This window comes from Thunnus albacares, chromosome 4 (assembly GCF_914725855.1).
Source record: "Thunnus albacares chromosome 4, fThuAlb1.1, whole genome shotgun sequence".
NCBI lineage: Eukaryota > Metazoa > Chordata > Actinopteri > Scombriformes > Scombridae > Thunnus > Thunnus albacares.
In genome coordinates, this window is record NC_058109.1 from 19,320,271 (window position 1) to 19,348,255 (window position 27,985).

A 27,985-nucleotide genomic window follows, 5' to 3' on the forward strand; every position below is an offset into this window, starting at 1 on the left:
AGGTCATAAATTCAGCAGAAATTAAACTTTACTAAGCTTTACTCTCGACTTTGGACTGCCCTCTTTGCGAGGACTGTCACCATGCTGAAAGCCAACACTGGTTTGAAAACTTTCAAGTGAAAGATATGACAAGTTGTCGTTATATATTCAACATTCAATGTGAAAGAAACAAGTACATGAATTAATGGTGTCAAGCGAAAATGATTTTATTCGATCTGTCTTCAAGTATGTACAGCTTTTGTGAAAGAGTACTTCCGATCAGGTCAGGAAAAGTGCAGGGGGGGCCGGGGGGGGGACAGCAGGCAAAAGCAATCATATACCTAGCTTTCTTCGCAAGCATTAAAGAGATCGAAGACAAGAGTTACTGTGGAAAGCACAATGAAAATAGCTGCATAGGAGATGTTTTACAGAGAGAAAAAAACAACTACATGTCATGGAAGATATTCTGCCTTTAAGACAAATACTCAATTCAAATCAAAATAGGGTCACACTGCAAACATGGAAGGAGAACTCCACTCATTTTACACATAAAGCTCAATTCAGGAGTACTACTCTTCTATGTCTTCTTTGGGTTTCGAAAGAATTATCTAAATTTTGAAAAAAATAACCTTTAGGAAATCTAGGTTCCAGTGTTTCTGGAGCTCAGGATGTGTGAGCCTCTGCTGCATCGATTTTGACCTTTCTTTTCTTAATCTGTCCCCCAACTGTATGGAAGCGCAATACTAAATTGATGGGGTGCCCCTTTAATTGTAACAAGTTGAAATTGTTGAAATTGAAGATGCTACAGTATGAGTTGGGGAAGAGATCAAAACAACTCTTTTGTTCATGTCAGTCGGCTGTCAACGCGTTGCTGCAAACAAAATGGCTCTCTCAGTGTTGAAGAAATGTCTGACTCACCATACTACTTCTTGACTAAATTTATTTTTGCCACTGATTTGTTTATCCAGAATACATCATGAAAGCAAAAGTGTTGTCTTTGAGGTCATACTATCAAAACAAGTGAAACCGTGACGACGTAATATTTGTTGTAGACCTTTGAATTGAGTCAGCCATAATACATACAATTAGCTGTATGAGCCAGATGATGTAGCAAGACCAGCATCTACTAAACACAACTTAGAAAAACCTATGCATTATACAAATAACATGTCAAACAGTTGTTGCTTTTCAATAATTCACATTCTTTGTGCGCCTCTAACATCACCATGTTATCAACATTTACCAAACAACCACACAGTAATCTCTTAAAACCCACAAAGGCAACAATATGTAAAGCTACAGACTGCATTAGTAGAGGTATGGGATGATTATGATTTTGACTCATATGTTGAGTCCTTCAGCCCTCCTTGTCGTATGGTTTCGATACCAATTTCTTAACAGCATCCTCCCGAAATTCACCACATCAACCTGTACACATTCAGAATAACAGTGTATTCATGCAGGCTGCGGTGCCGGTGGTCGAGTAATCTCATAAGAAAATGACTTCAGTGAACAAGGAAAAACCTACAGTAAATATACTGTATTGTATAACCTAACTCAGTTTTTGGATTCTTTTTACAATCTGTGATATTTTTATGAACTGCAATATAACCAGATTATAGTGTTTAATTATGTTTTCCTGCTAAATTAAATATGTTTCACTCCACATTCATTATTCAAATCACGTAATTTACCTTTGAAGGTGAAAGCATATATAGAATAACTAGTGTCTGCTTTGAATCTAAATGTTTTTCTTCAGAAAACTGAAACTGCAATTCAAGGCACTCTCACAGGTGTTTTTTTTTTTCACCTGAAGATAAAGTTCAAGTTCATTCAAATCTCTTAAGGATATTTCAAGCGCTTGTGCTGGAAGCATTTCATTGATGAAGAATGAAACCTATCCTTCGACTAAGAGAGCAGAGTAAAGCAACCGGTCCTAGTGACCAGGATGTCAAGTCTTCACAGTGACGGCATGATGGTGGCTAATAAGGTGTTGCATTAAGACACATAGCTGCAGCACCAACCTATGGATTATCTAATGTTAACTGTACAAACACAGGAGCTATGTACAGACTAACAAGAATTCATATATACACACGGCAGCTTATATATAGGGGTGATATGAGCAACACAAATGTTAACTATTTATATAAACACTGCATGAATGAACAGTACATTATGTACATTCAACAAGAGGTAAAATTCATACATAAGCAGTGACAAAAATCAGCATTTTTAAGCCTGAATGGGCTAATTATACACCTTTTAATGTACTACTACCATTACACTGCACTCAAGGATAATGTACTGTAATATGGACATGAGGTATGTTGATGCAAATGAAATAAATAACATAAAACTCAGGAATGGAGACGAGTATGTACATATGGTTACATACATGCTGGTTAAATATATACAGTATATGCACATAAGATTGACTAGAACCACAAGGAGATTTGTTTTTGGTAACAGAGTTGGAAGACAAAATGCTACTCAGTTTAGAGAGTCCTTGCTTTGGGGTGGGGTGGCTGATATGATGGAGCTGGAATGGGGCTGGGGGCATCCTGGGCTGAGGGCACAGCAGGAAAGGCAAAGACTCCTGAAGGAAAGGGGAAGAGCAACCCAGGCCACTGGCTAACAGAGAGAGGAGAGGACAAGGCCCTGAAACGAGCAGGAGAGTGATAACTGGGATGGCGTCCTGTGGAGGGGCTGTTAATCATTGTTGAGCCAGAGCTGTCAGACCACGTCAGCGGAAAACTGCAGCCATCTGAACCCGCAGCTGTCCATGATGATACCTAAAGGGTTGGATAATGGGAGAGATATTTAACTTTGTGACAATGATAAACTACACGTATGCAGCACAAACCATTAGCATATACAGGTCATTACACAAAGCTCTATATATACAGTATTGAAATTAAACAGCTGTATGTGCTAATATGTATTAGGAAGTCAAAAACAATCTGCAAGTCAGAATGAAACTCATTGATAGATTGACAGAGGGTGAATTTCATTTTGTGTGCAGGTTACTGTTTGTGTTTCTGCTGATTGCTCTCATCTGACAGTATGATTTAAGTCAGTGGTTCCCAATCTAGGGGTCTAGGATCAAATAAGTTTGAGGGGGCCAGAGAAGGTTAATGGGGGAGGAAACCAGAAAAAGTACTGTATTTCTGCTACACAACATGCTTATATACTACACTGTCCCCAGATCTCTGCTTTTTAGCCATTCTTTGGAATAGCTCTTCAGATGCAATGTTGGTCTGCCTGACCGTTGATGGGTCAGTTCACCACTATGGTCCAAATTGAAATATCTCGACAACTATCAGATGGATTGTCATGAAATTTTGTACAGACATTCATGTTCCCCTGAAGATGAATCCTGCTTACTTTGGTGATCCTTTAACTTTTTCTATAGCGCCACAGTGAGGTTGATATTTGTGTTCTTTGGTGAAATATCTCAGAGGGACTGCCATGAATTTGGTGCAGATATCCATAGTACTATAAGGAGGAATCCTAACATTGGTAATCCTCTGACCTTTCCTGTAATGCCGCCAGCAGGTCAAAGTTTTACATATGGATGGATCTAGATGGATTGGCACAAAATATGTTTGTATATTTTCTGATGTATCACCATGAAGTACACATTAAGGGTTTTATGTGAAATTGCTTTAATGTCTCTTATTATTTGTTGGATTGAAGAAATGGTTGGAAGCAATTTGGTACACACATTATTTTCCCCCTGATGATAAATTGTTACTTAAAATACTGCTGTGCCTAAGTAAAGCCTCACAAAGCCCCTAGCATGGATGTTGAGTCTGAATCTTGTTTTCTTATAAATTACTGGCTAATTTTACGTCTTCAGGACTATTGAAATAAAACGAGGGATGAACTGGCCACAACTTGCACATATACAACCTGTGACAAAGAATCACAAGCAGACATTACTTTGTTTTACAGGGTCACGAGCTAAAAGGGTTGGAAATCACTCATTTAAGTGATGTAATAATTCAAGGAATTTTGTATATTTTAGTCATGTGTGTTTATTCTAATTCTTTTCATTTGTCATTTAATTTAATTCTTGTCAATCTTAAATTGTCAATGCCTCTTGTCATGTCCTGATCTGGAGCCTCTGCAAAGCTTTTGTCCTTGTTATTTAAACACTGCCGATATGTGCAAAACTGAATTTACTGACAAGCATTTAATTGTTTGCAACATTGTGTCTTTTTCATGCATCCACTGCACCTCTTTTTGTGGATTAAAATCAGATAGATTGTTTATGATTTTGATTGTTTACATTATCTTTCAGTGCCAGAGATATGAATTACTTAAAATGAAACTCACATCTGCAGCACTAGGGGGTTGTCCATGTTTTCGAGGCACCATCTGATCCCAAAACTGCTGTCCACTGATACTCAGAGAGTTAGTACGCGGTCTGTGGGTGACAATAAGAACCTCCTGGGCCCAGTCATCCATCAGCCGTTGCAAGTCTTCAGGCAGATTGATTTCATTGACACTCATGGATGTGCCAGTGTAGGTTCCTCTCTTGTTGTTGCTGTTATTGGCTTGAGCCTGGGCCAGTCCAATAACTGGCTGATGAGGAGGAGGTGTGGCACCAGTAGGTGGCTGCTGTGATTGAGTGAAAGCCCCTGGTCCAGCTCCAGACCCTGATGCACACACACACACACACACACACACACACACATACCCCCACACCATCATTAAGCTGGTATACACAACATGATTTTGAATTAATTAATTTTAAGTGAGACAAATCAACTCTACGTACTGTGGCTACGGTCTTTGCCGAGACATAGTCGCTTCAGTGTTGCCCCTATGAGACAAAGCAGACTTTATACAAAATTGTCATTCCTATTAGCAGCTAAATATGTATAATAACAGTATGCAATGCAAAAACAAAGCTGCTGAATACTGCCACAAATCTAAGGAACAAATTAAAACCAAACTTAGGAACAAGGTAATCAGTCCCATGAAACAAGACAGTCTTAAAAGAAAAGTCATGCAGGTTGTCCAGGTGAGGGCCATAACAAAGTGCAGTGTGATGTGATGGTGAAATACAGCAGAGAGAAAGACAGAGAGATAACAGAGATAAGAAAGAGGAGAGAGAGGTTTAAAAAAGAAGACTGATTATAAATGTAATGGGGTACATGCGGCCATGCAGACGTTCATTGCCTGGTAATACAGGGTGGATAAGTCAATAAATGTATATGTTACATACTGGGGTGGATAAATAACACAAAACATCAGCAGAGCAGAGATGAACTGTGAGATAATGCCCATTACTATTAAGCTGAACCTTGCTTATTCAAACCTCAGACTTCTGGAACAATATATAGATATATAATATGGTGTTCTTTCTTTTGTTGACAGATAATTTTAGTGCATGTGTAAATTTCTGAATCATATTTGGAACAGGGTTTTAAAATAAGCTTGAATTTTAACACATTTAATCATCAACGCGTTACTCTTCAGGGGTTTGAATAAACAACAAATATCTTTTGGTGCAAGAAAAAATACAAAACATAAAGACAAGCAATAATGACGAGGCAAGGAAAGTCAACGAGGAGCAGCGCTGCAGAACAATTTGGCAAAGATAGAAAAAAGATACCAGTGAGCATAAAGTAGAGACACAGGAAATATGGAAAACAAAAAAGTGAAGCTATGCGGGAAGAGAATTGATACAAACAGATAGACAAAGACACAGGCCCACTGAGAAATCTAGCTCGTGGCTTGCTACTCGACTTATAGGTCACTCTCTCAGATGGTTGAGGGTAATTAGACCAGCCTGTAGAGGAGTATAATCAAAGAGGGAAGAAGACACCAGGGTAAGAAGAGAACACATTGAAATACCCAACTCTATTCAAAAAAACACCACAGACAAGTGTCTGATATTCTCTAGCGAAGAGCTATCCGAGCAACTGGATTCTGTTGTGTGTTGTTGGTGGTCACCTTGTCCGGGTGGAGCTTGTGTGCCAGTGCCATCTCCATGGAGTCCAGCGTAAATGTTATCAGAGGACAAGGAGCCCTTGAGGGAACAGGGCTGAGTCTGCACAGGCTCTGAGGTTGAGCTGGGAAGGTGGCTGGTGCATGACCGTGCCCTGCCGTGAGTGGGGAAAGACTTTTTGGCTGGAGACCCATTTAAACTCACTGCAGGCTCACTGGTACCTGTAGCTGCGAAGACAAATACAAGTGGATGGACACAAACACAAACAAACATTAGAATAACATATTCTTTACTCTTGCTGTAGATATTCAACTTATATACTGGAGATTCTGAACTGGTACTCACTGGATCTGCTGGAGTCACTAGTTTTGGTTGTGACATTTCTAAATTGTTGAACCAGAGGGCTGAGAAGCTTGCCAGGCTTCAGCCTGTGCTTGCTGGACCTCTTTCTACGGCCTGCAGGTGGTGCAATGTGTGAGAGACCCAAAGCAGGGGGAGGGGCTTTGCCGAGTCGGCGATACAGCAGCTCTACTTCTCCCCGCTGATGCGCCTGCAGCTCAGAGATCTCCCTCAAATGTCTGAGGGGATGGAGGAAGGAATATATTGGTCACTTATGAGGTCACTGATAAAATATTTTCATGTAAAGACCTTGCTAAGACAAAAAGTAAACCACACACAATACTTACTTCTCCCTGAGTCTCTGTAGTTCTTTCTTCATGTCTGAGTCCTCCATCTCTGAATCATTATCGCTGCTGGCATAGGCCGAGCCGTGCACGCCTCCATGCCTACTTGGAGAGTCAGAGCTCTGTACACTGCTGCTACGTCCTGAACGACGGAGGAAGGCCACTGCCCTCTTCATGAGGTCACTTCCTCTACGCTCAGAGCGAGTATGTTGAGACGGGGTGGCAGGAGCCAGCTTTGCTGGGCTGCTCTCAGCCCCAGAGTCAGAGGAGAGGAAACGAGCATGGACTGTGATGTCCACAGGGACGGAGGTTGAGGTGAGGGCACGAGGCAGGGAGCCCCGCTTGGCTGTGGAAGGGGGCGTGTCCAGGTAGAAATCAGGTGGGGCAGAGTAGCGGCTGCAACGTGTCCGCTGTGTAATTTCATCTTCAGTGCTTATCACAGAGAAACGGCCAATTGTGGTGGAAGCAGCCATGGCCTCCATCTGAATGTTGTCCCCACTGTAACCTGCAGGGTGCGCTGGTGAGGCAGCACTGCTCCAGCTCCTTTGCTTCACATCACGTCTGTTGGCCACTTCAGGAGGAACAGAGATTATCTGCCAAAAAGCAAAGAATAGGTAATAACAAATACTGTTGAACACATCTGAAAAACAACTATACTTTGCCCTTAAATGTGAAGAAAACCTCCTTCTTGTACCTTAAATCGGCCTCTTGTTCCAGAGCAGGAAGCAGAGTGAGGAACATGTCTTCTTGACAGGGAAGCTGCAGGAACATTGCCACAACATTGAACACAGTGACACTGCAGTAATGAACTAACAGTCACACATACATTTGATAAGAAGTTAATGATGTCAGTCTTGTTAACCTGATTAGAGTGTGCTGCACTTACCGCACACAGCTGAGTCACTGAGGGTGCTCAAACTATCCATTCTTTCTGGAATTTGAGGCTAAAGGAGGTGACAGGATGAGAGACGAACAAAACAGAGAAATTATAAGACTTTAATGCAAACCATTAATAATTCTTAATATTAATGTTAATATTTCCTGTATATACTGTCTCACTACGTACTTCTAATATAATGTCAGCTTGTGTCACAGTAGTAGCACAGTTTTTTCCTGAAAGGCCTTATGCAAATGAAACGTATTCCCATATGTATGACTGGCATGTAGTTAGTAAACTATTTGGAATGTATTCAGGAATATATCAACATCATATAACAAAATCTTTGAATATATTGTACTGTAAAATTCAGACATATATCTCAATATAAGGAAAAACAATTTATAGCAAGATATTGCAAAATATGTGTATATATGTGTATATATGTGATGTTTCTTGATACATGCAAGTAGATAATTCTAATATATTGCATTATATTGTCGTCAGTGCCAAATTGATAGACAGATCTTTTAATACATATGCTAACACTAGACAACAAGTAAATATAAATTATTGTAAATACTGTAAAAGGTTTCTTTACATCAGTAACATGTAAATATAGTAACACTAAATAATTGTTCTACATCTGTTGGTCAAACTTTTTAATTAAATATATCACAACAGTAATTTATATTGTTCAAAAAGTTACTGATTGGGTTTATTGTTTATTGTACTTACCAGCTGTTCTCCTGTCCTATAGCGTACCTCCCCCATAGGCCCTGGGGTCGTGTTTCCTGACCCTCCTGTGGCGCTGTCAGGACCAGGAGGAGACTGGATGTACTCGGTGCCAGAGCCCGGTGTCTCTGCAGCACTGCCTGATGGATACATGGGAGCATATTCCTGGTACAGCAAGTTCCTCAGTTTCTCATCCAGTGTTTTTATGGTGCTGTCCACAAAGCCCCCGCGGCTCAGCCGTCCTTCACCGTCTGACTCACCAGGCCCTGGACCATGCTGGGAGGGCGCTGGGCTCTGGGGTAGTGAGGACACTTTGGCCCCTCCAACACTGGAAAAAGGCTGGTGGAGCACCACAGGCTGCTGTGGGCGTTCGCTCCGTGCTGTAGAGGCATAGGAGACGGACAGAGGCTCTTTGGCTGAACCTGCCTCCTGAAGTGGAAGAGGAGTGAGAGGAGACCCACCCTGTGAACAGGTCACATCCAGAGAAAGGGGCATGACCAGAGGGCAGCAGGGCACTTCCTCTGCCGCAGAAACAGGACATGTCATGTCTGCCATCTGCTGGGCAGCATGAGTGGGGGAGATGGAGCCCAAAGGAGATCCCTGTGACTCATCCATTTGGAAAGAGGTATGTGGGGATGATGGAGGCAAAGTTTGAGCTCTGGCTGGCTGGGCCTGATGCACACTGGGCTGTAATGAGCTGCCGACAGGCTCCACAGACTGAAGGGTTGGGGGAGCAGACACAGGTGGAGACAGAGTGGCCAAGAGTGTAAGAGGGTCTGTGTTGGACATAATTGGAGGACTACAGAATCCATACACGTCATAGGTGAAGCCTCCACTTCCACCCGACATTGTAGAGGATGACCCGTCTTCTGCAGGAGAAAAAATTGAGATGAGATTATAAAAGACAATAATCAACTTTTAAGGTTAATCTTTTCTAAAGTCAGTCACAAGGTTTACTGTAGGGTGTTTTTCCTTCAGCTGTCACAGGGTAGTGCTATTGTTCCAGGAAGCGGTCAGATTTTGTGCTGAAATTGCTCAGCGGAAACAAAGTCACCTCTGGATACAGATGGCCTTGCAGTGCCACTGTCAGCAGGCTGGGTGGTGGTTGAACTCCCAGGTGACTGCGTAGTTGTACCATCAGACGGGGTCTCCTGGCTGGATGTTGGAGTCTCTTCTACAGGGCAGATTATGAACCATCTCTTTCCTGTATGAAGAACTGCAAAGATTTCAAACAATTGAAACACATGTTTTTCCAAGTGAATATTACTAACATTTACTCTATAAAGCTTAGATTTATGAAAAGTTTTACCATTCTGCTGATAGACAGGCTGAGGTGCTCCAGGCTGTGGACTCTATAGAAAGATAGACAGATGTGAGCAAAGTCAATATGTTACTTTTTTTGCTACTCTGCATTTATTTTTCTATGTCCATGGCTATGAGTATGGCCATAAATACACACGGGTGACAAATTAAAGGAAAAACTGGTACAGGTCTGAATGCTTGACCCCTATAGTGAGGGGATCTGTTGGCTCTCTTATGCTTTGGGGGGCATTTTGCTGGCATGGTTTGGGTCCACTTGTCCCCGTAGAGGGAAGAGTCACTGCAAATCAATACAAAGTTTCTCTGAGTCATCACCTTTATCCTATGATGAAACATTTTTATCCTGATGGGAGTGGTCTCTTCCAGGATGACAATGCCCCATTTCATAGGACATGAGGGGTCACTGAATGGTTTGATGAGTATGAAAATGATGTGAATCAGATGCTATGGCCTTCACAGTCACCAGATCTCAACCCAACTGAGCACCTATGGGAGATTTTGGACTGACGTGTTAGACAGCGCTCTCCACCACCATCATCAAAACACCAAATGAGGGAATATCTTTTTGAAAACTGGTGTTCATCCCTCCAGCAGAGTTCAGAGACTTGTAGAATCAATGCCAAGGTGCTTTGACACTGTTCTGGTGGCACACAGTGGCCCGACACCTTACTAAGACACTTGATGTTGGTCTTTCCTCATCTTTATATGTCTATATCTATGTACAAGCATTTGTTATGTATCTGTGAATCACTGCTTACCTCTCCTACTTGCCCTTCAGAAGCCTGGCCTTGCTGAGGACTACAACTCAAAGTGGACATCCTCTCACCCTCAACGTCTTCATTCAGCATGTCTTCAGCTTTATCCACAATGTCCTTTAGCTGGTCAATGAAGATCTCTTTCTCTAACAGTAGGATGAAGCCATTTTCTACCTGTAGCCATACAGTTTTAAGGATGTTAAACAATACCACAAGAGCAAAATATCTTTTGTAAGCACAAATATAACCAATACATAAGGTCCAAGGTTAAACTAACCATGTAAGTGGCGATTTCCTCTGGAGCATCTCCATCCAGATCGAATTTGAATGTCACCATTTTGTGGTTGTGAGTCTCCAGCTGACATTCAACCATTTTATCACCTGTGTTGCAAACCTGTTGGGGCAGGGGTCACAACTTAGAAACAAAAAGATTTTAAGGAAGTGTAACTTTGTTACAAATAATGATAACTCACATTGAGCATGCTCAGTTTGGGTTTGCTAGTCCTTTCTTGCCGAGAGCGTGTGCGGGCAGACTTGCGATGGTGTTTCCTGGGTTTTCCATCCCCTTTCCCCCCACTAGCCAAGCTGTCATAGCCATCACTTGTTTCCTTACCAGACGCCACATCAGAGTTAAGACTAAAGAGAGAAGTTAAAAATGTTATTGTAGTGACCTGCTTGTAGTTTGATGAGGGGTTTCATTATTCACAGTTACAAAGAGAACAGAATCTTAAAAGCGCTAAAAGGCAGTATAAAAATAGACACACACCTGTCATAGGCATAGCTGGGTAATGAAACTGGTTTCTCCTGATGCACATCCTGTAGACAGAAAAATAGGCAGGTAGAAAAGAGTTCGGAATTCTTGGAAAAGTTCACTGGAGGGCCATATAACTCTGGGATTAATGTTAATGTGTGCTTAGTTTTTGATATTAGAGGCAATTTTAGTAAACAATAGGCAGGTGTAAAGAGGGGGTGATGGCATAAATTTGATGTTACTGTAATTTGACAGACGCCTGTAGTTTGCAGTAACTGATATTGTTAAGACCTCAGGGATACAGAGAAAATTTACAATCAGCAAAGTTTTCAAGAACATGCATATACAATACAGTTCAATATTACATGATGACAAATGTTCACACTTTGTCTTTATCCCTACCTCTACACAGGACTCTTTCTGTAGGGTGCTAGATGCAGATGTCGTCTCTAGGTTTTGCTGAGTCGTGGCCAGGCTGGCACACTCGGGCATTGAGACTGCTGTCTGGATGCCAGCAGGCTGCAGAACTGGAGCTGGGGCTGAAGCTGCGACAGGAGCTGATGCAAGAGCAGGGCCTGCAACTTGAGCTTGGGCTGGCAGCTTGACAGAGATTGGGGCAGAGACCAACCCTGGGACTGAGAGTTGGGGTTTGCCAATGACTGAAGAAGCATCTGAGTTTGTAGATGAGACTTTTGGTGGTTCAAAAGAGGAACCTGATGCTGAGACTGGTGCTTGGACTGGGGCTGATGTAGGGACTGTAGTTTGAGGCATTGCTGCAGCTTGAGCTGACACCAGGCCTGGTGTTTGCTTTTGTGCTGGGACTAAAGCTGGAGTTTGTACAGGGGCTTGAGTTTCAACTTGTGCTGTAGCTGAGACCGAGACTGGGGCTGAGGCTAGAACTGTATGAGCTACAGTTCCAGGTGCAGTAGTTTCTGCATTCACTCCACTTCCCCAGAGAGGAATCTGAACAGCAGGTAAGACAGGGTGAACTGCAGCCAAAAGCTTAACGTCTCCCAGATTCCCCTGTGGAGCAATCGTCTGTACCTGGAAAAAATAGCACATTTAATTCATTAGTTAATACAAACATTGTTCACCTCTAAATCTCCCAATGCATGCCCTGCATTCATTGCATCAAAGGTTTAGACACAATGCCACCTTAGTATTTCCATTGACCCAACTATTACATTGAGAACTGAGTCAAATATTCACCTGGACAGGCTGCTCAGCCAGTTCCTGCTCAGGGTGGGGGGCAGGGTATGGGGTGGGTTGTACCTGGGAGAGAGGTAAGGGATGGGTGGAATGGAAGCTAACATGGTTTGGCTGAGAGATGGATGGGCCGCCCTGCTGCTGGGGCACTGCAAAGGACATGGCCATGGCGAGAAGTGGAATAGGGGGTGCCACACTGGGCACGTGCTGAGGTGTGGACAGAGGGGTCTGAGGTGTGCCAAGAGTAGGTATGGATGGCAAGGCAGCATGAGGAATCAGAGGAAGGGTGGGATGGTGGGGTGAAGGTGAGTAGTAGGAGCTAGATATAGGAGGGATACTGCTACTGTAGGCAGATGGCAGAGGAGCTGGGGAGAAGGGAGGGGGCTTGTGGCCCCCTGTTTGAACAACGGGATGGGGTGGGGGAAACTGGGAAAGAAAGGGGAAAATGATATAAAATGAACAAAGACAACCAGTCGATAGAAATAACAGTCACACAGGCCCTTTATGTATTACTCAACCCTGTAACCTACATTAACGTCTGTAGGATGTTTATACCAAATTCTGTTTCTACGTTTGTTTAATCCTGTCTTTCCATCAAAACGCACCTGTGTGTTGATCTGCAGGGGCAGGTGTGGGGTAGGAGCACTGGAGACTGACTGTGGAAAACTGGTAGCTATGTCAGGAGGACTCAGGTGAGAAGAAGGCTGGTCAGCAGATAACAGCTAAGGAAGGAAATCAAACATTATTTTTTTCACTTGCACTGTAATGTGAATACAAACTAATTTTGAATGAAACTGAGAATACATTCTGGTCTAAAAAGCTCCACTTGAATAAAAGTGAGCTGCAGGGCTGGTGAGTCAATCGTTCTGTGTGTTTCTACCTGCGGCAGGACACCAGCTGGTTGGAGATGGCACTAAAGGAACAAACACACACACACACACACACACACACACACACACATACTGTATTTATACATGTACATATATATATATATATATATATATATATATATATATATATATATATATATATGGTGAAGCATTCTACAAAAAGAGTGTTTTGGTATAGCTAGTGTCACCAAGTTACACATGAATTTCTTTTTGGTTGACTTTAGCATACTTTATAGGAGAACTCCACTGCTTTCACACATCAAAGTTAGATTACAGGTCTTGGGGAATACTACTGTATACGTGAACAAAGTTATATAAAGCCTTTTGTGGCTTCAGAGGGAGGTGTGCTCCTGCAAAGTCTGATCAATTGCATTGGTTGGGGCTGAAGACTACACGTTTGAAGATAAAAAGAAAACTGGGATTGTGGAGTTAGAAAGAAGTGAGGTTACCAGACCTCTGTAGCTCGCTCCTCATATCTGCTTGAGGCTACATTAACCGCTACAAGCATAACACCCCAAAAAAAGTTAAGTAAAACGAGTTGAGTTGCAATGTGGGTAATGTAGGCGCCAGCTTTTGACAAGAAAGATGATTACGTGAAATTAAAAGGACAATATCTCTGGCTCTGCTGCATCAGTTTTGATCCTTTTTTTGTCCATCTTAAGTCTGACAATGTTAAAGGAATGCAATGCTAAATCAGTGGAGTAGTCTTTTAACAGTTGACATTAAATGCCCAGTAAAGAATTAGCAATTTTGGACATCAAACAAACATTAAGAACAATTAATATTTCCTATTTTAAAGTTGGACACAGAGCAGCCTGTAAGCATACAGCCAGCCACATTCCAAACATGCTTACAAGTCAAAGAAAACAAATCTGCTGTTTAGTTTAGATCCGCCTACAATCCAAACAGACATATAATTAAATGACTTTGTCAGGCAGCTCTGACTGGGCTGCAGTAGCTAACTTCATAAGTTTTCCAGCCTAATTCTGTCTTCCCTGTCTCATTAGAGCTTTTGCCAGGATCTGTCGCAGTTGGGTGCATGCAGTACCTGCTCCTGGCTGGGTTGGGCAGTAAGCTGTGTCTGCAGAGTGGTGGCTGCAGCTGGGAAGCTCTGTGCTGTCTGTCTACTCTGGTGCGCAGTAGAGGCTGGCGTAGCTGGAGCAGAAACTGTCTGTCAGAAACACATAAGAGAGACCACATTTACTGGACGCTGTTTTTAGACATACTGTAGTATGACTCATAATGTAACAGAAGCTTATGTTTGTATTTTTGCCACAAGAAATCAAGCCCAAGGTTAAAATGTTGAAAGCAGGGGTAGTCAGAGTGGAGAGGGATATTTTTTAGTGGTTGGCAAGGTTCCATAAGGGAAGCTGAAACGGAAATGGGAAGTTACAGTATTAATCTATTGTTAGCTACCCATTATTTTATTTCCATACACCAGGCTAGCACATTATTTTGTGCATTATTACCAGAAGTCACACCCTCATTGTGGATTAAGCAGGAGCAGAAGCTGGTTGTTGCATTTTGTATCATCATGGAAGGCCAGAGGAGAGAAGCAGCTGGCAGAATCATGAAAATACAGCAGGCTGCTGCTATGGCATTATTTAGCCTACATGAAGCCTCCTTCTCTAACGTACCAGTGGATCTGGTCTGCGTTTGCTGTCATGTGGTGACAACAGCAGCTTCCTGTCCAGATTTGGGCTTGAGACGAGTGGAACATCCAAGCTCTTGTCTACGTGCTCAACTACTGAAAACTCGTGGTTGTGCATGGGACAGACAGCTCCCTTCTCTGAGAGGGAGGGGGAACTTGTTCTGCGGCTGACGATGTGACGGAGACAGTGGTTAAGAAGGGTGAGATCTCCACCTTCGTACAAAGAAGACCTTGCCTTATGAGGAGATGTGGGTGAGTCTGGCTTAGAGACTGGAGTAAAGTGGGCGGATGTGGAGAAAGAGCGTATACGCGTGTGTCCCAAAGATCCGCCTCCCTTTGTCCTGTCCCTCAGGAGAAGAGACATACAAGCCTTGCAGTGGCGGTGGGGCCTTGGTCTGCGTGGCACGCTCAGACGCAGCTCTGAGGGACGTTGTAAATTTGGGGGAAGGAGAGGTGAACTGAAATGACTTGCTGAGTCATGATGAGAGTGTTGATGTTGGGACAATAGAGGAGATGGTATTGAAGGATACTGAGCAGAGTCAGAGGATGGGTAGTCTGGGGCGTGCATTGAGCTCTCTGTGCTATTTGTTGAAGTCAGATCCTGTGAGGTAAACAGACAGGGGCTTGGATTCATTATCTTAGGGAGGGAGTGAGTCCTACACCGTAACATCTGAATGAGGGAGGCACTTCCACGCCTAAAACACACAGTGCTCTCAGTGATGAGCAGGTTGTCTTGGCCTACAAAGGGATCACTGTGGTGACGCTGATCAGATATCATTCCCCAAAAAAAGAAAATAAACATTTTGTTATTTCAGAAAACACAGAAAACTGAACATTTAAAGAAATAAGACAGAAGTTGTTAGAGAAATAAATGTATGTACTCACTGTTTGAGACTGATAAGACCCTTGGTGCAGTTGTGCTGCAGGTTGTTGATAGGTCCCAGGATGCAGCTGACCTGTGATTTGCTGCGTGGGTGCTTGTGTGTAGTTGTCATGTGAGGCCTGTGCTGCGGCTTGTTGGTAGGGCCCCTGGTGCTGCTGAGCCTCTGGAGGACTGTAGATCATCTGAGCTGTGGAAATGGGCTCTGGAAGGGACTGGTAGGCGCCGTTTTGCTGATTGTTTAGATTGTCTAATTGCATGGTGGAGGTCAATCCACTGTCGGCTGTAATGACAGAGTGTATAAAACATTAGAATTCAACCCAATGCTCTCTGCAGGGAGGACATAAAGTGAGGAAGGACAGGAGGCAAAGAAGGAGAGGGTGGAGTAGTGTCTCATTAAAATTCAAAAGCTGGGTAATGATGCCTCATTGCTGACTAAAAGTGTTATCCACACACTGTAGTCTCCTTTTCTCTGTCTCTCTCTTACAAATAACAATTTAACTATTTTATGTCATAAGCGTAATTTTCTGTTATAAGCTCGGTGGGTTCTGACAAAGGTAGGATTTAATGCTTAGGTTGTGTGACATACGATATGTTCATGTGTGCTTCTAATTGCGGGTCCTCACATGTGGTAGACATGGTGGTGGGCACGGTACAGATCAGGCTCTGCTGCTCCACTTCCTGGTCTTCATAATCTGTCGTTGTTAATGTGGTTCCCTGTGGTACGCCAGTACCAGGCACCTGCAGAAGGTTCTGCTGCGTCTTCTTCACAGCTGCCTCGCCATTTCCTGACGAGACAGTCCGCTCCCTCCTCCATTTGATGAGAGCCACACGGTCCCGGATTGACTTTCCAACTATTTTCACATCACAATCCAGGAAAAAACCTGACTCCACCTACAGGACACAGGAGAGATGCTCGCTGCAGCTCAGAATGTCAAAGTTATAATTCAACACATTTTGCAATAAATCAATAAATCTATGTTACATTCTCCACAAAGAACTGCCTTTTCCTAGACCCATAAGTTTGCATTGAAGAGCAAAGCTCAATTGATTATTTGCTCTAGTTTCAATCAATACAGTACAAGCCCATCATCGCAGACATGACCACTGACCATCACATGTAATTAAAAGAGTGGGAGGTAGTGTCCCAAGTGGAAGAGGGCTAAATTATTGCAAGGCACATAGTGGATCAGAGAGAGATAATCCACAACTAGGTGTCCGGATATAATAAAATAACGGACGATGGGGCCACCTCATCATGTATAATCACAGGCAAAAGAAGAAGTTGTGTTCAAATCACCATCCACTGAATCTGTTTTATCAATGAGAATTAACTGCACAAAGCTGAACTGCTGTTGCTATGGTTACCTGCAGCTTTATAATCCTTGTGTACTGATTTAAAAATATGTTTGACATGTCGATAGATTTCAACACATGCCAGCCAATCAGAATTAAGCATTTTCCATGGTGATGGCTCAGGCAGCATAAAGCTGGTGGAGTGCAGACTGACCAGTACAATGAAAGCCACAGTCAAACAAGAGCAGAGTCATCCAAACCAGTAAAGGGAGATCATTTCATTGGAAAACCTGATAAGCCTGGTTTCAGACCTCTGAATAGCTACCCACTCTGAATAAATATACTAATAAAGTTAACACAAAATGGCCTATTACAGTAATATTCTCCAAATTCAACCATTCTTCCAGTAACTGAATATTTGTTTACCATTTCTTGGGCGACAACTTCTGGGACCTCGTTGACCAAGTCAAAGGTAAATTCAATAGCACCAGTGTCTTTGTACTTCCCCTTCAGTTTTTTAGGATCCTCGACCCACAGCTTTAGTGCGATGGACACTTTTTTCCCATCATCTTCTTCATTTAGCTCCACCCTCACGCCTGTATCCTCTGCAAAGAAGGCATGATTCAGGAGGTCCTTGATGGAGTACCTGCAGGAAATTCACAAAACATCAGCTACTGACCCGCACAAAGGTCACGAAGCCAGTAAAACCTAATGATGCACAACACGCAGACACCGTGTCACAGACAAATACTGGTGTTAACGTCATACTGCAGGAACAGACACAATGTTAATCTCTACCTACATCCCACACGCACCATCAGACCAAAAACACTGTCTACGAGCCTGGCCTACTTACCTTTCCTCCCATCTGTGACAGATACACTCCCCAATTATTTCCTTAATTTCCGGGTCACTTACTTTACCGTAGCTGGCAGGTTTCACCCCCTGGCAAAAAAAGCAAAACAAGACAGCAATAACACGTCACACCAAGTCACACACAGAAGTACTGTCTGCAGTGTCAAAAGACATTAATGACAGACTCTCCAGAACATCACAGCTATGCAGAGTTAGTGCTACACAGAAGGAATGTTGCAGTGCTGGAACTTGATTACAATTATAATTGTTATCATTTATAAACTAAAAAAGACAAACATTTATTGGTTAAAGTGAGACTATGTAACTTTTGACAAAGGAAAAAACACATTCTTCTTCTGACAAATGAAAACTTGAATTCACAGAAAATAATGTACCGTTGCTCAATTCAGCCTTACTTGCCCTGGTATGACCAGTAGCTCATGGTGGCTAATGTTAGCTAACGTTAGCAAACTTAAGGTAAATATTTCTGTATAGTGCACACTTCTGAGTCAGTTTACTGACTTTATTACGGTTCTCCATCTATGCTACTGTGTAGCATTTAGCATCACTTTGTAGCCACAGTGGTTGCAGTTCAACAAAATGTACACAGTCTCACTTTTAAGTACCAGAAAAGGTGATTATTTGGTTTAGTTCATTACTACAAACAGAATACTGGTTGTGTTTTGGCTGCTGGTCACACAAAGGAAGAGATTTTTACTTTTACTTTGGCTAAATGTGGTGGGCCGGTATCATCAGTTTTAACTTTTAACAGATAGCATAACATATAATAATATATTTAATCACAAAAATATGTGATACATTGATAGTAATAATCATTAATTCCAATATTGGTAGTCTTGTCTCCCAGTCCCACACGCTAATAGTTACTGATTTACTAAAAACAGTTAACCTTTCCTTTTAAAAGACAGTTACATTTTTTATAGTCACAAGAAATAAGAGTTAAGAAGAAGAAGAATGTGTGAAGAAATGTGTGGTAGGAAATCCTGAGAGCTCATAAATATTTTTAACACCATCTGTACCAGAAACAGCAAAGTTTAACAACTCTGAACGTGAACTCACACTCGTGACTTTGCGGTAGATCTGAGCAGCATTTTGACACTCAGAGTAGGGGTACTCTGAAGTAGCCATCTCTAGCATACACATCCCAAAGGCATAGACGTCCACACCCTCATCATAGTGCTCCTCATACATCTCCGGGGCCATGAACTCTGGAGTGCCTGCAGAATTAATTCAAGACAGGGTGATAAATTATAAACTCATGCAGCAGTTATCAGTGTTTCATCCAGTTTCAATAGGATCAATACCAGTGTCAAAGACTGAAATCCAACACGGCTGCTAATTCACGAATCAAGGGTGGATAAGTTGAATTTTATAAATAACTTGCATGACTGACAAGAGGGAATAAGTTGTAAAGTAAAAATCAACTTTAACATAATAAAATGAGGCTACTTTTTGACGAAATTTCAGATATTTGATTATTCCTTGCAGTTAAGCGAACATTATGCTGATTTTTAATGATACCAAAATTGTGCACCTGGAGGGTAAGGCTGTCTCTAAAATTGAATAAAATAATGTACAGTAGTTTGATAAAAAACGAGAGCTAGTACAAGTTCAGCCAAATTAATAGTCATCTAGTCGCAATCCAATAAAACAGTGACTTGCAAACTAGCTGATGACTAACCAATGACACTTTTAGCGAAGGAGGCCCTCTTAAGTGTTGCTAAGCCCAGGTCTCCTATTTTGACAGAGCCAGTGGGACCAGTGATGAAGATGTTGTCACACTTGAGGTCTCTGTGGATGATTGGAGGAGTCCTTGTGTGGAGGAAGTGGAGACCTTTGAGAATCTGTCTGCACCAGCTCCTCAGAACTTTAGGCTTCATCACTTTAAAGCGCTTCAGATACCTGTGAAAAAGTACCAAAAATTACAATTTGAACAAGAAGAACGATTCACAATCACAATCATCACAATTAGTCTTCTTTTTAAAAAACATGGACAATATCTTCGATTTGTTAAATAATACAGCAGTCTCACATTAGCGCTACTGTAATGATAGTGTCATTCAACTGGTATGAAACATACACATGATGTAGACTGTCTGACGGTCGTTACTGTTAGATTTCACAGACAAGTATAAGGCTAGAAAGGATATATGAGCTAAGATGGTGAGCATTCCAAGGTATCTTTCCACAAAAAGATTATTATAGAAAAAGTTTTTTTTCATTTGAAGCTCACGTTTTTAGAGTCCCTGAGGTCATCAGCTCTGTGACCAGAACGATGCACTTCTTCCCTTTCACTGGTGATTCCCAGAAGTCATAAAATCGCACAATGTTTGGATGCTGAAGAGCCTTTAACATCTCTGCCTCCTCTTTGAACCTCTGCCTCTCAGCTTTGGACAGTTTACGTTCCTTGAGAAAATAGAGAAAGACAGTGAATTTTTAAATATAAGAAAATATGAAAATTAACCAGCGCACACTGTAATGACTTTACTGTGACTTTATTAAGAGCGAACAACGCGTTTCGCCTGTAGCTTCCTCAGGCTCCCTCAGTACAACTGCTCCTTTGATAAGAAAATATGAATTCATTCATTTCTTTTCAGTTTTCTAGAGCCTTATCGGAATGAGAAGCTCCTGTGGTGGTCATTTTGTCCAAATGTAACATGTTTGAGGAAGAGGTAGGTGCTCAATCATGATAATTTCTCAGTGTTTCTCTATTTATAAAGGGCTAATAGAAGAGATACAATCCTCTTTAAAAGCATCTGGTGTGGCTTCAGGAGCAAAGCTCTGCCAGAGTTGCCTGTGGCTAATGTTTACAGTGAACACAACCTTGGCATTTTTAGTGGGTGAACATGGGGGTCTGACCCATTTACTCTTTAAAACACGCTATTTAGAACACGCAACACTAAAACACCTCAGAACTATATTTTCAAAAGACAGATGAATAACAACTCTAATTTAATGTGGTTTTAGTACAGAGATAGACACATTTGTCATGAAAGATCTTTTTAAAACTGCATTTTTAATCTGTAACTGTGAAATGGGCTGTTTAAAAATAATGGAAAAGAAATGAACAATGAGGAGTTTGTAGCTGCAAGCTGGAAATCAATTATTTTCTATTAGCAAGTCCAAAACATCAAGAATAACTCTATATTTGATATAGTTAAACAATGCTTCAGAGTTAAAATCTTGCCTGAGCCTGAGTGAATCCGTGTATACTGGATCAATATTTTGGCCTCTGGCCTTCCCTGAACTGTTGTATAAATAGTAAAACAGCTGACAGCGAACATCCTCTACATTCTTGTTTCTCTCCAGTCAGCATGGCAGATACAACCCGTTGCTCTGACCACGCCAAACGCTATATTTCATGACCTCCAGATTTTTGCTCTTGCTTTCTTAATATACAAATATTAAAATCAAAACAATGAGGGTGCATTCGGTGTTTCAGATATCCAGGATGCACAGTAACCTACTGTACATCTCTTGGCATTGATTATTGAGTGATGCTGGGGAATCATATTTCATTTACAGCCCATAGTGACCTACTGTATGCAGTGCGCAGCCTAATGCATCTTGGATTACATGCAGCATTGTGAAGGATACGCCTCCTGCATTCGTATTGCGGATTCTTATTAAGAGCAAATATATTACTCTCTGCCTCATTGTCTATACTGTCAAATTGTCAAGGTTTCCATACAGATTATCAAAGATTATTCGCAGAGAGAGAAGATTTAAGCAGGGTGGGGCACTTACAACACAGAATCTGCTTTACTGAGACTTCATTATGCACACAATAGGCTGAGTAAAACAATACATTAGCAGCACTGATATTTGTCTAATAGAGTGTGAAATGGTAAGGACACAGCGCTACAATTAATGTAAATATAGAATTCTTCTTTTGCTGTGTATCAAATACAACACCTCTTACACGCTGTCCTGAGCTGAACCCACCCTTTCCCTCGCTCCTTTTTTTTTCTCTCTCTTTCTCTCTCTCTCTTGCTGCAGAGGGCTGCATCAGCAGGATTCACTCTCCAGACACATCTGTGTGGTAATACCACAGGGGGATGAATTAATGTTTAGTATTCAGCACCAGGCGATCAAACAAGAAAAATAGTAATGTAGAACTGTGAGACACAGATCTCAAACTGGTAAAATGGCTGGCGTTTTACTAAATCATTCATCAATTTGCTAATTTCGGGTAAACAACTTGCTCAGCAGATGTTTGATCATCATTTAGTGGATAAATAAGTAACAAGACTAGCAGTCTGGTCTGTTCAACACCAGGCAACAGCTCCTCTTCAAGACTGATTAATAAATCTACGAGCGTCTACAGTACAGTACTACAGTATGTTTTCTGCTGTCTCATTCTTAGACTTACACACAAAAGAATACTTTAGGCTTTTGTGAGCCAGGTACAAAGGCACAGAAGCTCTAAAGGGCAAGGCCCTACCTCCAGGGACAGAATGGTTGAATCATCACTAGATCTCCCTTAAGAACCTGCTCACAGATGCAAATACATGCTATATACATTTGCATAGTGATGAAAACCCTAAAGCATTAAACATACTCTTCCCCTCTGAACTGCAGTTAATGATGTAGTGTTTAAAAATACCACCAGTGGTTGGTTTCTCTCCTGACAGATGAAATATCAAGAAATATCAAAACTTTAGGCGCACTTTAGGCACATTTTAAATCCCTTTAAATCCCTAATTAAGACTTGAAAAACTGAATTTGAATGAATTACTTCAATATGAGAAATATTCAATACAAGTGACAAAAATAGAGAACTTAAGGCTTAATCCTGGGATGTAACCAGGAGACAATGCATTAATTATTCTCTGCACAATAAATTGTGGGCTGGCTTTGTTGACCTCTAAAAGGATGGATTGACATTCAAATGAGCCTCATTACATGAATATTATGGTGCTAACATTTACGAAAACAGAGAACAAGCCAAACTTCACTTCCACCCCTTGCCTCACAGGAATCTAGACCTGTGCTGTTGCCAGTGGGAGCTGTGAGATAAGCACAACATAGTGATTTTATTTGTCTGAACCTGATTGAGGTGAAACAGCCTGACAGGGTGAACCTGGATTCTGCAAGAGAAGGGAGACTAAAAAAATAATCTGATCACTTCTCTAATTCTGCTCACTCTAAAGCTGCACTGAATCTGTGAAGTTGATCTGCAGGGCTGTGCCTAAAGTCACAAATGTTATTGTCATTATGACAATTTAATTTAAATTAAAGGTTCATAAAATGATGCTGAGGTGATGACTCAGCCTGAACAAGCTTAATCTTTTGGGAATCCAAGCCTGTGCACCTGCCCACAGTATATTCTATCTAAAAAACAGATGACTGCGCCCTTGTTTTATTGGAGAATATTTCGTCAACGTATATTCTAACAGCAGTATGATACTTCATTTAGTGTTTTCAGGTATTTGCTCTGGAAAGACTGCAAAAGCTTTGCACATTTTGAATCCCGGAAGGGCAACCACTGTCTGCAGGTCTGTCTGCTCAAGCTAAGCTGCATATCACATGGACAGTATTTAAACTGATCATTAGATTACCACATACACAGATTAGTGATACAGCAATCTGCCACTGTTATGAAGAAGTGTATTACTGTTACTCCTGCAAGAAATCCTTTTGTAAAATTCTAACCAGTCACCAACCAAAGTGTGAATTCAGTTCATCTAACGAGACTGTGCATAAGGGTGATACTTAGTGTGTGGTGCAAGTTCAATTCAATTCCAATTTTAGTTGATATGGCTGAAAATTCTAACTTTATAGGGGGTATAGGTGTAAATTACATTAAAAACCTAATATAATTCTGAACCGTCTTCATCTTTTCTGATTTTTTGGTAGGTTTAGAGCGCATGTCAGGTGTAAAACTCCTGGGTGATACACAACTTTGTGATGAGAACATCAAAGTATAAAGCGCAGCACAAAAACTAAAGCGTAACATACAGTGTGACAGACAAAATTCCTCTTCAGTCCACCCTGTAACAACAATTTCTCCTTACTTCCTTCCCCTGGTGAGAGCAAATATTTCAGTGATGGCTCATTAACAAAAACATCACGGCAAACAGTCTCTCATCTGGGTCCTGCATAACATAACACTTCACAAATATGAGGTTATAAAAACAGAGGACAGAACTATTCTGAAGATAAAAATCCAGTCATCACACAGAGATGCAGGACTACGTAAGTCAAACGCCTGCAACTGCTGATTGATTGATCGATTTTACCCTGAAGCTGAGATGTTAGTCATATATTATCTGAAAGTATATCCTGATGCACGGCTGAACCTGTAGTGGAGAAGAAAAAACACAGAATAGCTATAATAATAATAGCCTACACATAATAAATAGACAATAATCCAGATTCACTCTTGAATATATTCATTTAGGAAGGCTATTCATCCAAGAAGTGTAAAGTTCAATGGACTGTTGATACATAATATTTTTCGTGAGGGTCTGAGAGTTTTAGGATATGATTTGGTACAAAAATGATTGTTGTTATAATAAATAATAAATAGTAATAAATAATTGTTTCAATTTCAGATGAATGAAGTTACAGTGTAATTAAACCAATGCTCTGTTAGCTGGAGACCCCTCTAGTAACCAGCACCACAGGCAGCACACTTACTACAGATGCACTTTGTTGGGCAGGTGTTCGCTAAACAAGCCAACCACAAACAATAACATAGATCCATGATAACAGGCTTATTATTGGATGGTTGATGTCGGAGTTGAGTGATCAATGAACCCACCTGGAGTTCACACCAGGCCACTTCGACCCAAGTATCGGTGTCAAGACCTTTATAGACCGTCTTGAAGGAGCCTCTGCCCAGCTCAATGTCAAACTTGAGGAAACGCCCACCAGGTGAGGTGGACACAGCCTTCATCCCGGGCTCCTCTTCGTTCTCATCACTTCCTGCTTTACCTGTGACATCGGAGGGCACAGCCTCTACCTTGGGCTCGGTTTCCCTTCTGTCTACCTTCTCTTCGTCGGTGCTCAGGCTCTCCGTGGCGCTGTCCTTTAGCTCCACCTGGCTCTCCGTGCTTGAAGTCTCCTGGAGGCCCAGGCGGGTTCCTTGTAGAACCCGGGTCCGACTCCGACCGACGATGGTGCGCAGGTCGATGTTGACCACCGGGATGCTGTTGACACACTCCGGCTGCTCCACTGGCTGCTCCTCGGAGTCTGAAACCCACAAACTTCGTCGGATGAACCTTTGGCGGACCAGCCCCCGGTAGTCTGTGGAGGGATACGCGCTGGGGTCACTGGCTCCCCGCAGGGCTGCGTTTTGTATGTTGACATTGTGGTCCGCCCCGTTCTCATAAATAGGCCTGAAGGCATTTGCATTAATGTCCGAGTCTAAATTAGGTGCTGAGGAAAACGTGGATCCCAGTGGCGGATCTTTGCTTGAATCGTCCGCCGAATCCATCCCCGGTAAATTGTTAAACTACCGGCGACATTGCGTAAGGAGGATGATGAGCATGCTCCTCTCCCGGTGGTGGGAGAGTTTGCTGCCTACCTGCAACACTCGCATGCAGTGACGCAGTTCGTCAGCTGAGGATATTTGGCCTTATGCCTCGGATGTGTTTAGGACACAGAGCATCCCCATGCAATGTCCAGCTCGGAGGATGCGTGCATTGCTCCTTTCAACTTCGCGCCCCCGATCCACCTTGCTGCAGTACAACACACACACACACACACAGAGCTATTCAAGTTAAGCCTGATGTCATTGCCAGTTCAAGCTATGAGCTCACGAAAAATAATTTCCTCCACATTGGATAAGATCCCCGCTCCAATACATGAAATGTTCCGCAGACAAATCACTGGCCTACAGGATGTTTCAGGCTGTGGCAAACACTAATCCCTCCAAAGACACATCACGGGACGACCAAGTGCGCAGCTGTCATCCCCTGTAAACACCGATCGACCCTGCGCTCTGATTGATGCAATTAAAATAGCTGGTGTTCCGGGTGAAAATCTGAATCAGCTCCGAAGAAGTGTGACCTCAGCATCTCTGCATCATTCCTTTTAACTATCCGTACGTACTTTTTCTGTCCACAGTGATGTCCTGGAGCGGAGGGGAAGGCTGGACAGACGCGCTTATCAGATTATGCTCACTGCGGCACCGTTTCCCTCAGGTTTGGAGGCAGGCAGTTCCCAGCGCATCTCTCGTCCGGGTGAGACGACTGTTGTCTTCCCTAAATATAATCTCTGTGGGATCTGGAAAACTAGAATATTTCACGGCACAACCCACGCCCCTAGCAACAACACGTATCCAATAACTAGGCACGCTTTTAGGCGGCACCCTCAGCCTCCCCTGACACAGGCTGTGCGGACCACACCACTGTCCGCCCTCATTGTGACGCGGTGAACTTCCAATGGGAAGATGTCTAAAGCTTAGCTACCAACCAAAAGGGACGCTGCTAGGAATTATGGGCTACCGGATAAGACGCACCGGAGCACATCTTAATGGCTATTACACTCATTTACATGTCTCCGTGCAGGGAGGCTGAAGGATGAAATATAAACTGTTTTCTCCACCAAAGTCTCTCACAAACACACTGGCCCATCATCTGTATTTCCTCTCTTTCTGTTTCTGTTTTATTCCCAAACTATTCCAAGGTTGTTTTTCCATCTGATCAGTTGATTATATCCTACTTCACAACACTTTTTTCCCCTAACTTCCCTGCAAAGCTCTTATTTCATTACAAGTATTGCATATTGTTTGGGTGTGTAGGTCTATAAATATTCTTTGTCAATATTACAGAGCAGAATGATGAAAATATAAGAAAGAAAGGGAAAAAAACATAAAAGGCGAATCCTATTATTACAAAGACAACATCCACCAAAACAGTTATAATAATGTAAGTGATGCAGTATATTTAGTAATATAGATGCAAGCGTTTTCTAATGATTTTCTTAATTTGTAACTTAAACTGGTTTTACATACCCTACATCATATCCCATCATATTATAACATATGCTTAAAAGAGTTGCCTTAGTTATGGGGACACATTGCTAGAATGTAAAGTAAGGTGAGTATTGAACTTTTAAAGCTTGTCCCTCATGTGCAACTTTGTATCGGCGATACAAAAGTAGTTTGAATACATAAAATGAATAGTTTAAGTTGTATTTAGGATTCTAGCTATAGCACAAAGTTCAGAGATGAAGCTAACAGGTCAGACTGTCATTCTCTACCCTGTTTTAGGCTTGGTTCATTTATTGTTATTTTCTGTATTTCACTTTTTTTTAAAAATTGTTTTGTTTATACCACAGTTTTTTAGAATTTGACGTGAGGGTGAAGAAGGTCTAATGACGAGAACAGAGAAGTCAGAAAAAGTGGGGTCAAACTTGAGGGACAAACCTGCCCAGATCACCAGGGAAACAGTGGAAATAATAGGAGTTGGTTGGTGGGTGGGTTTAGGGTCAGGATGACCTCTTTACAATGTAAAACCATGAATGTGACAGTTAAAGTGGTGTCTTGCCATCCTATTCACTGCTTTATATTGTGGTTACACATGGCCAGATGCATTTTATTGGGTAAGACCTTTCAGTTAACAAGCTGCTGTTTCTTGTTGCGTCAACTTTGCTTAAAGCGCATATTATCTTTAAGGATATGACTTGTGGGAGAAAACATGCAACAGTTCCAGTAACATGCATGTAGCGCTTTTAAATAAAAAGAAATACGTGATGGGTTCATAGATGTGCAAATGATAACATTTTTACATGAATATAACTTGTAGGAAATTTATAATAATATATTTACATATATTATAACATTTGCTTTATCTTTAAAGATCTTCTGGCTCACAGAAGTACTTTGACTTGTCTTTGGTGTAAAGGTGAAGATCACAATCATGTCAGAATTCACTAATATTTATCTTACAATATTCCCCGTGTTGTAATCAATTTATTTATTTAGTTCCACAAATCCAGTTGCTTTTGATGTTGCTCAAGACTGGATTAACAATGTGTCCTTGTAGAGGGTCTCTGTGTCAGTTTGAGTTGATATTATGTTTACGTGGTGTTTATCTTTAACTTTCCTATTGTGTTTGGGTCAATTTTGACACATATTCAAGTTTAGATGTGTGAAACAAACAAAGGCTTCATTA

The 27,985-nt window shown here is 41.8% G+C and overlaps 1 protein-coding gene across 4 annotated transcripts; it reads right to left on the reverse strand.

Annotated features, from left to right (window-relative positions):
* Nucleotides 1-184: 184 nt before the first annotated feature.
* On the reverse strand, nt 185-27,978 carry wnk2 (WNK lysine deficient protein kinase 2). Of its 4 annotated transcripts, none has more exons than XM_044347840.1 (29): nt 24,628-27,978; nt 20,095-20,267; nt 19,543-19,763; nt 18,921-19,078; nt 17,842-17,930; nt 17,412-17,631; nt 16,316-16,583; nt 15,695-15,972; nt 14,796-15,572; nt 14,207-14,329; nt 13,149-13,181; nt 12,874-12,990; nt 12,272-12,694; nt 11,465-12,106; nt 11,078-11,127; nt 10,785-10,947; nt 10,589-10,705; nt 10,315-10,485; nt 9,546-9,588; nt 9,291-9,452; nt 8,240-9,102; nt 7,511-7,568; nt 7,319-7,383; nt 6,628-7,217; nt 6,287-6,519; nt 5,947-6,168; nt 4,766-4,810; nt 4,321-4,643; nt 185-2,774 (listed from the first exon to the last, which is right to left on the reverse strand). In XM_044347840.1, exons 1-29 carry the CDS (start codon nt 25,300-25,302, stop codon nt 2,478-2,480), a joined length of 7,599 nt encoding a protein of 2,532 aa, XP_044203775.1. In that variant the 5' UTR covers nt 25,303-27,978; the 3' UTR covers nt 185-2,477. The 4 variants fall into 4 exon arrangements, with proteins under 4 accessions (XP_044203775.1, XP_044203774.1, XP_044203777.1 ...); XM_044347839.1 differs by having other exon boundaries at nt 8,240-9,105; XM_044347842.1 differs by lacking the exon at nt 14,796-15,572 and having other exon boundaries at nt 8,240-9,105.
* Between the last annotated feature and the right edge of the window lie 7 nt (nt 27,979-27,985).

Coding starts and splice junctions, on each gene's coding strand:
- wnk2 (XM_044347839.1), bottom strand. CDS start 25,302: ATGGATTCGGCGGACGATTCAAGCAAAGATCCGCCACTGGGATCCACG. Junction 17,931..18,920: donor TCTACCGCAAAGTCACGAGT/GTGAGTTCACGT, acceptor TTTTTTTGCCAG/GGGGTGAAACCTGCCAGCTA. Junction 6,169..6,286: donor TAGTGACTCCAGCAGATCCA/GTGAGTACCAGT, acceptor TTGTCTTCGCAG/CTACAGGTACCAGTGAGCCT.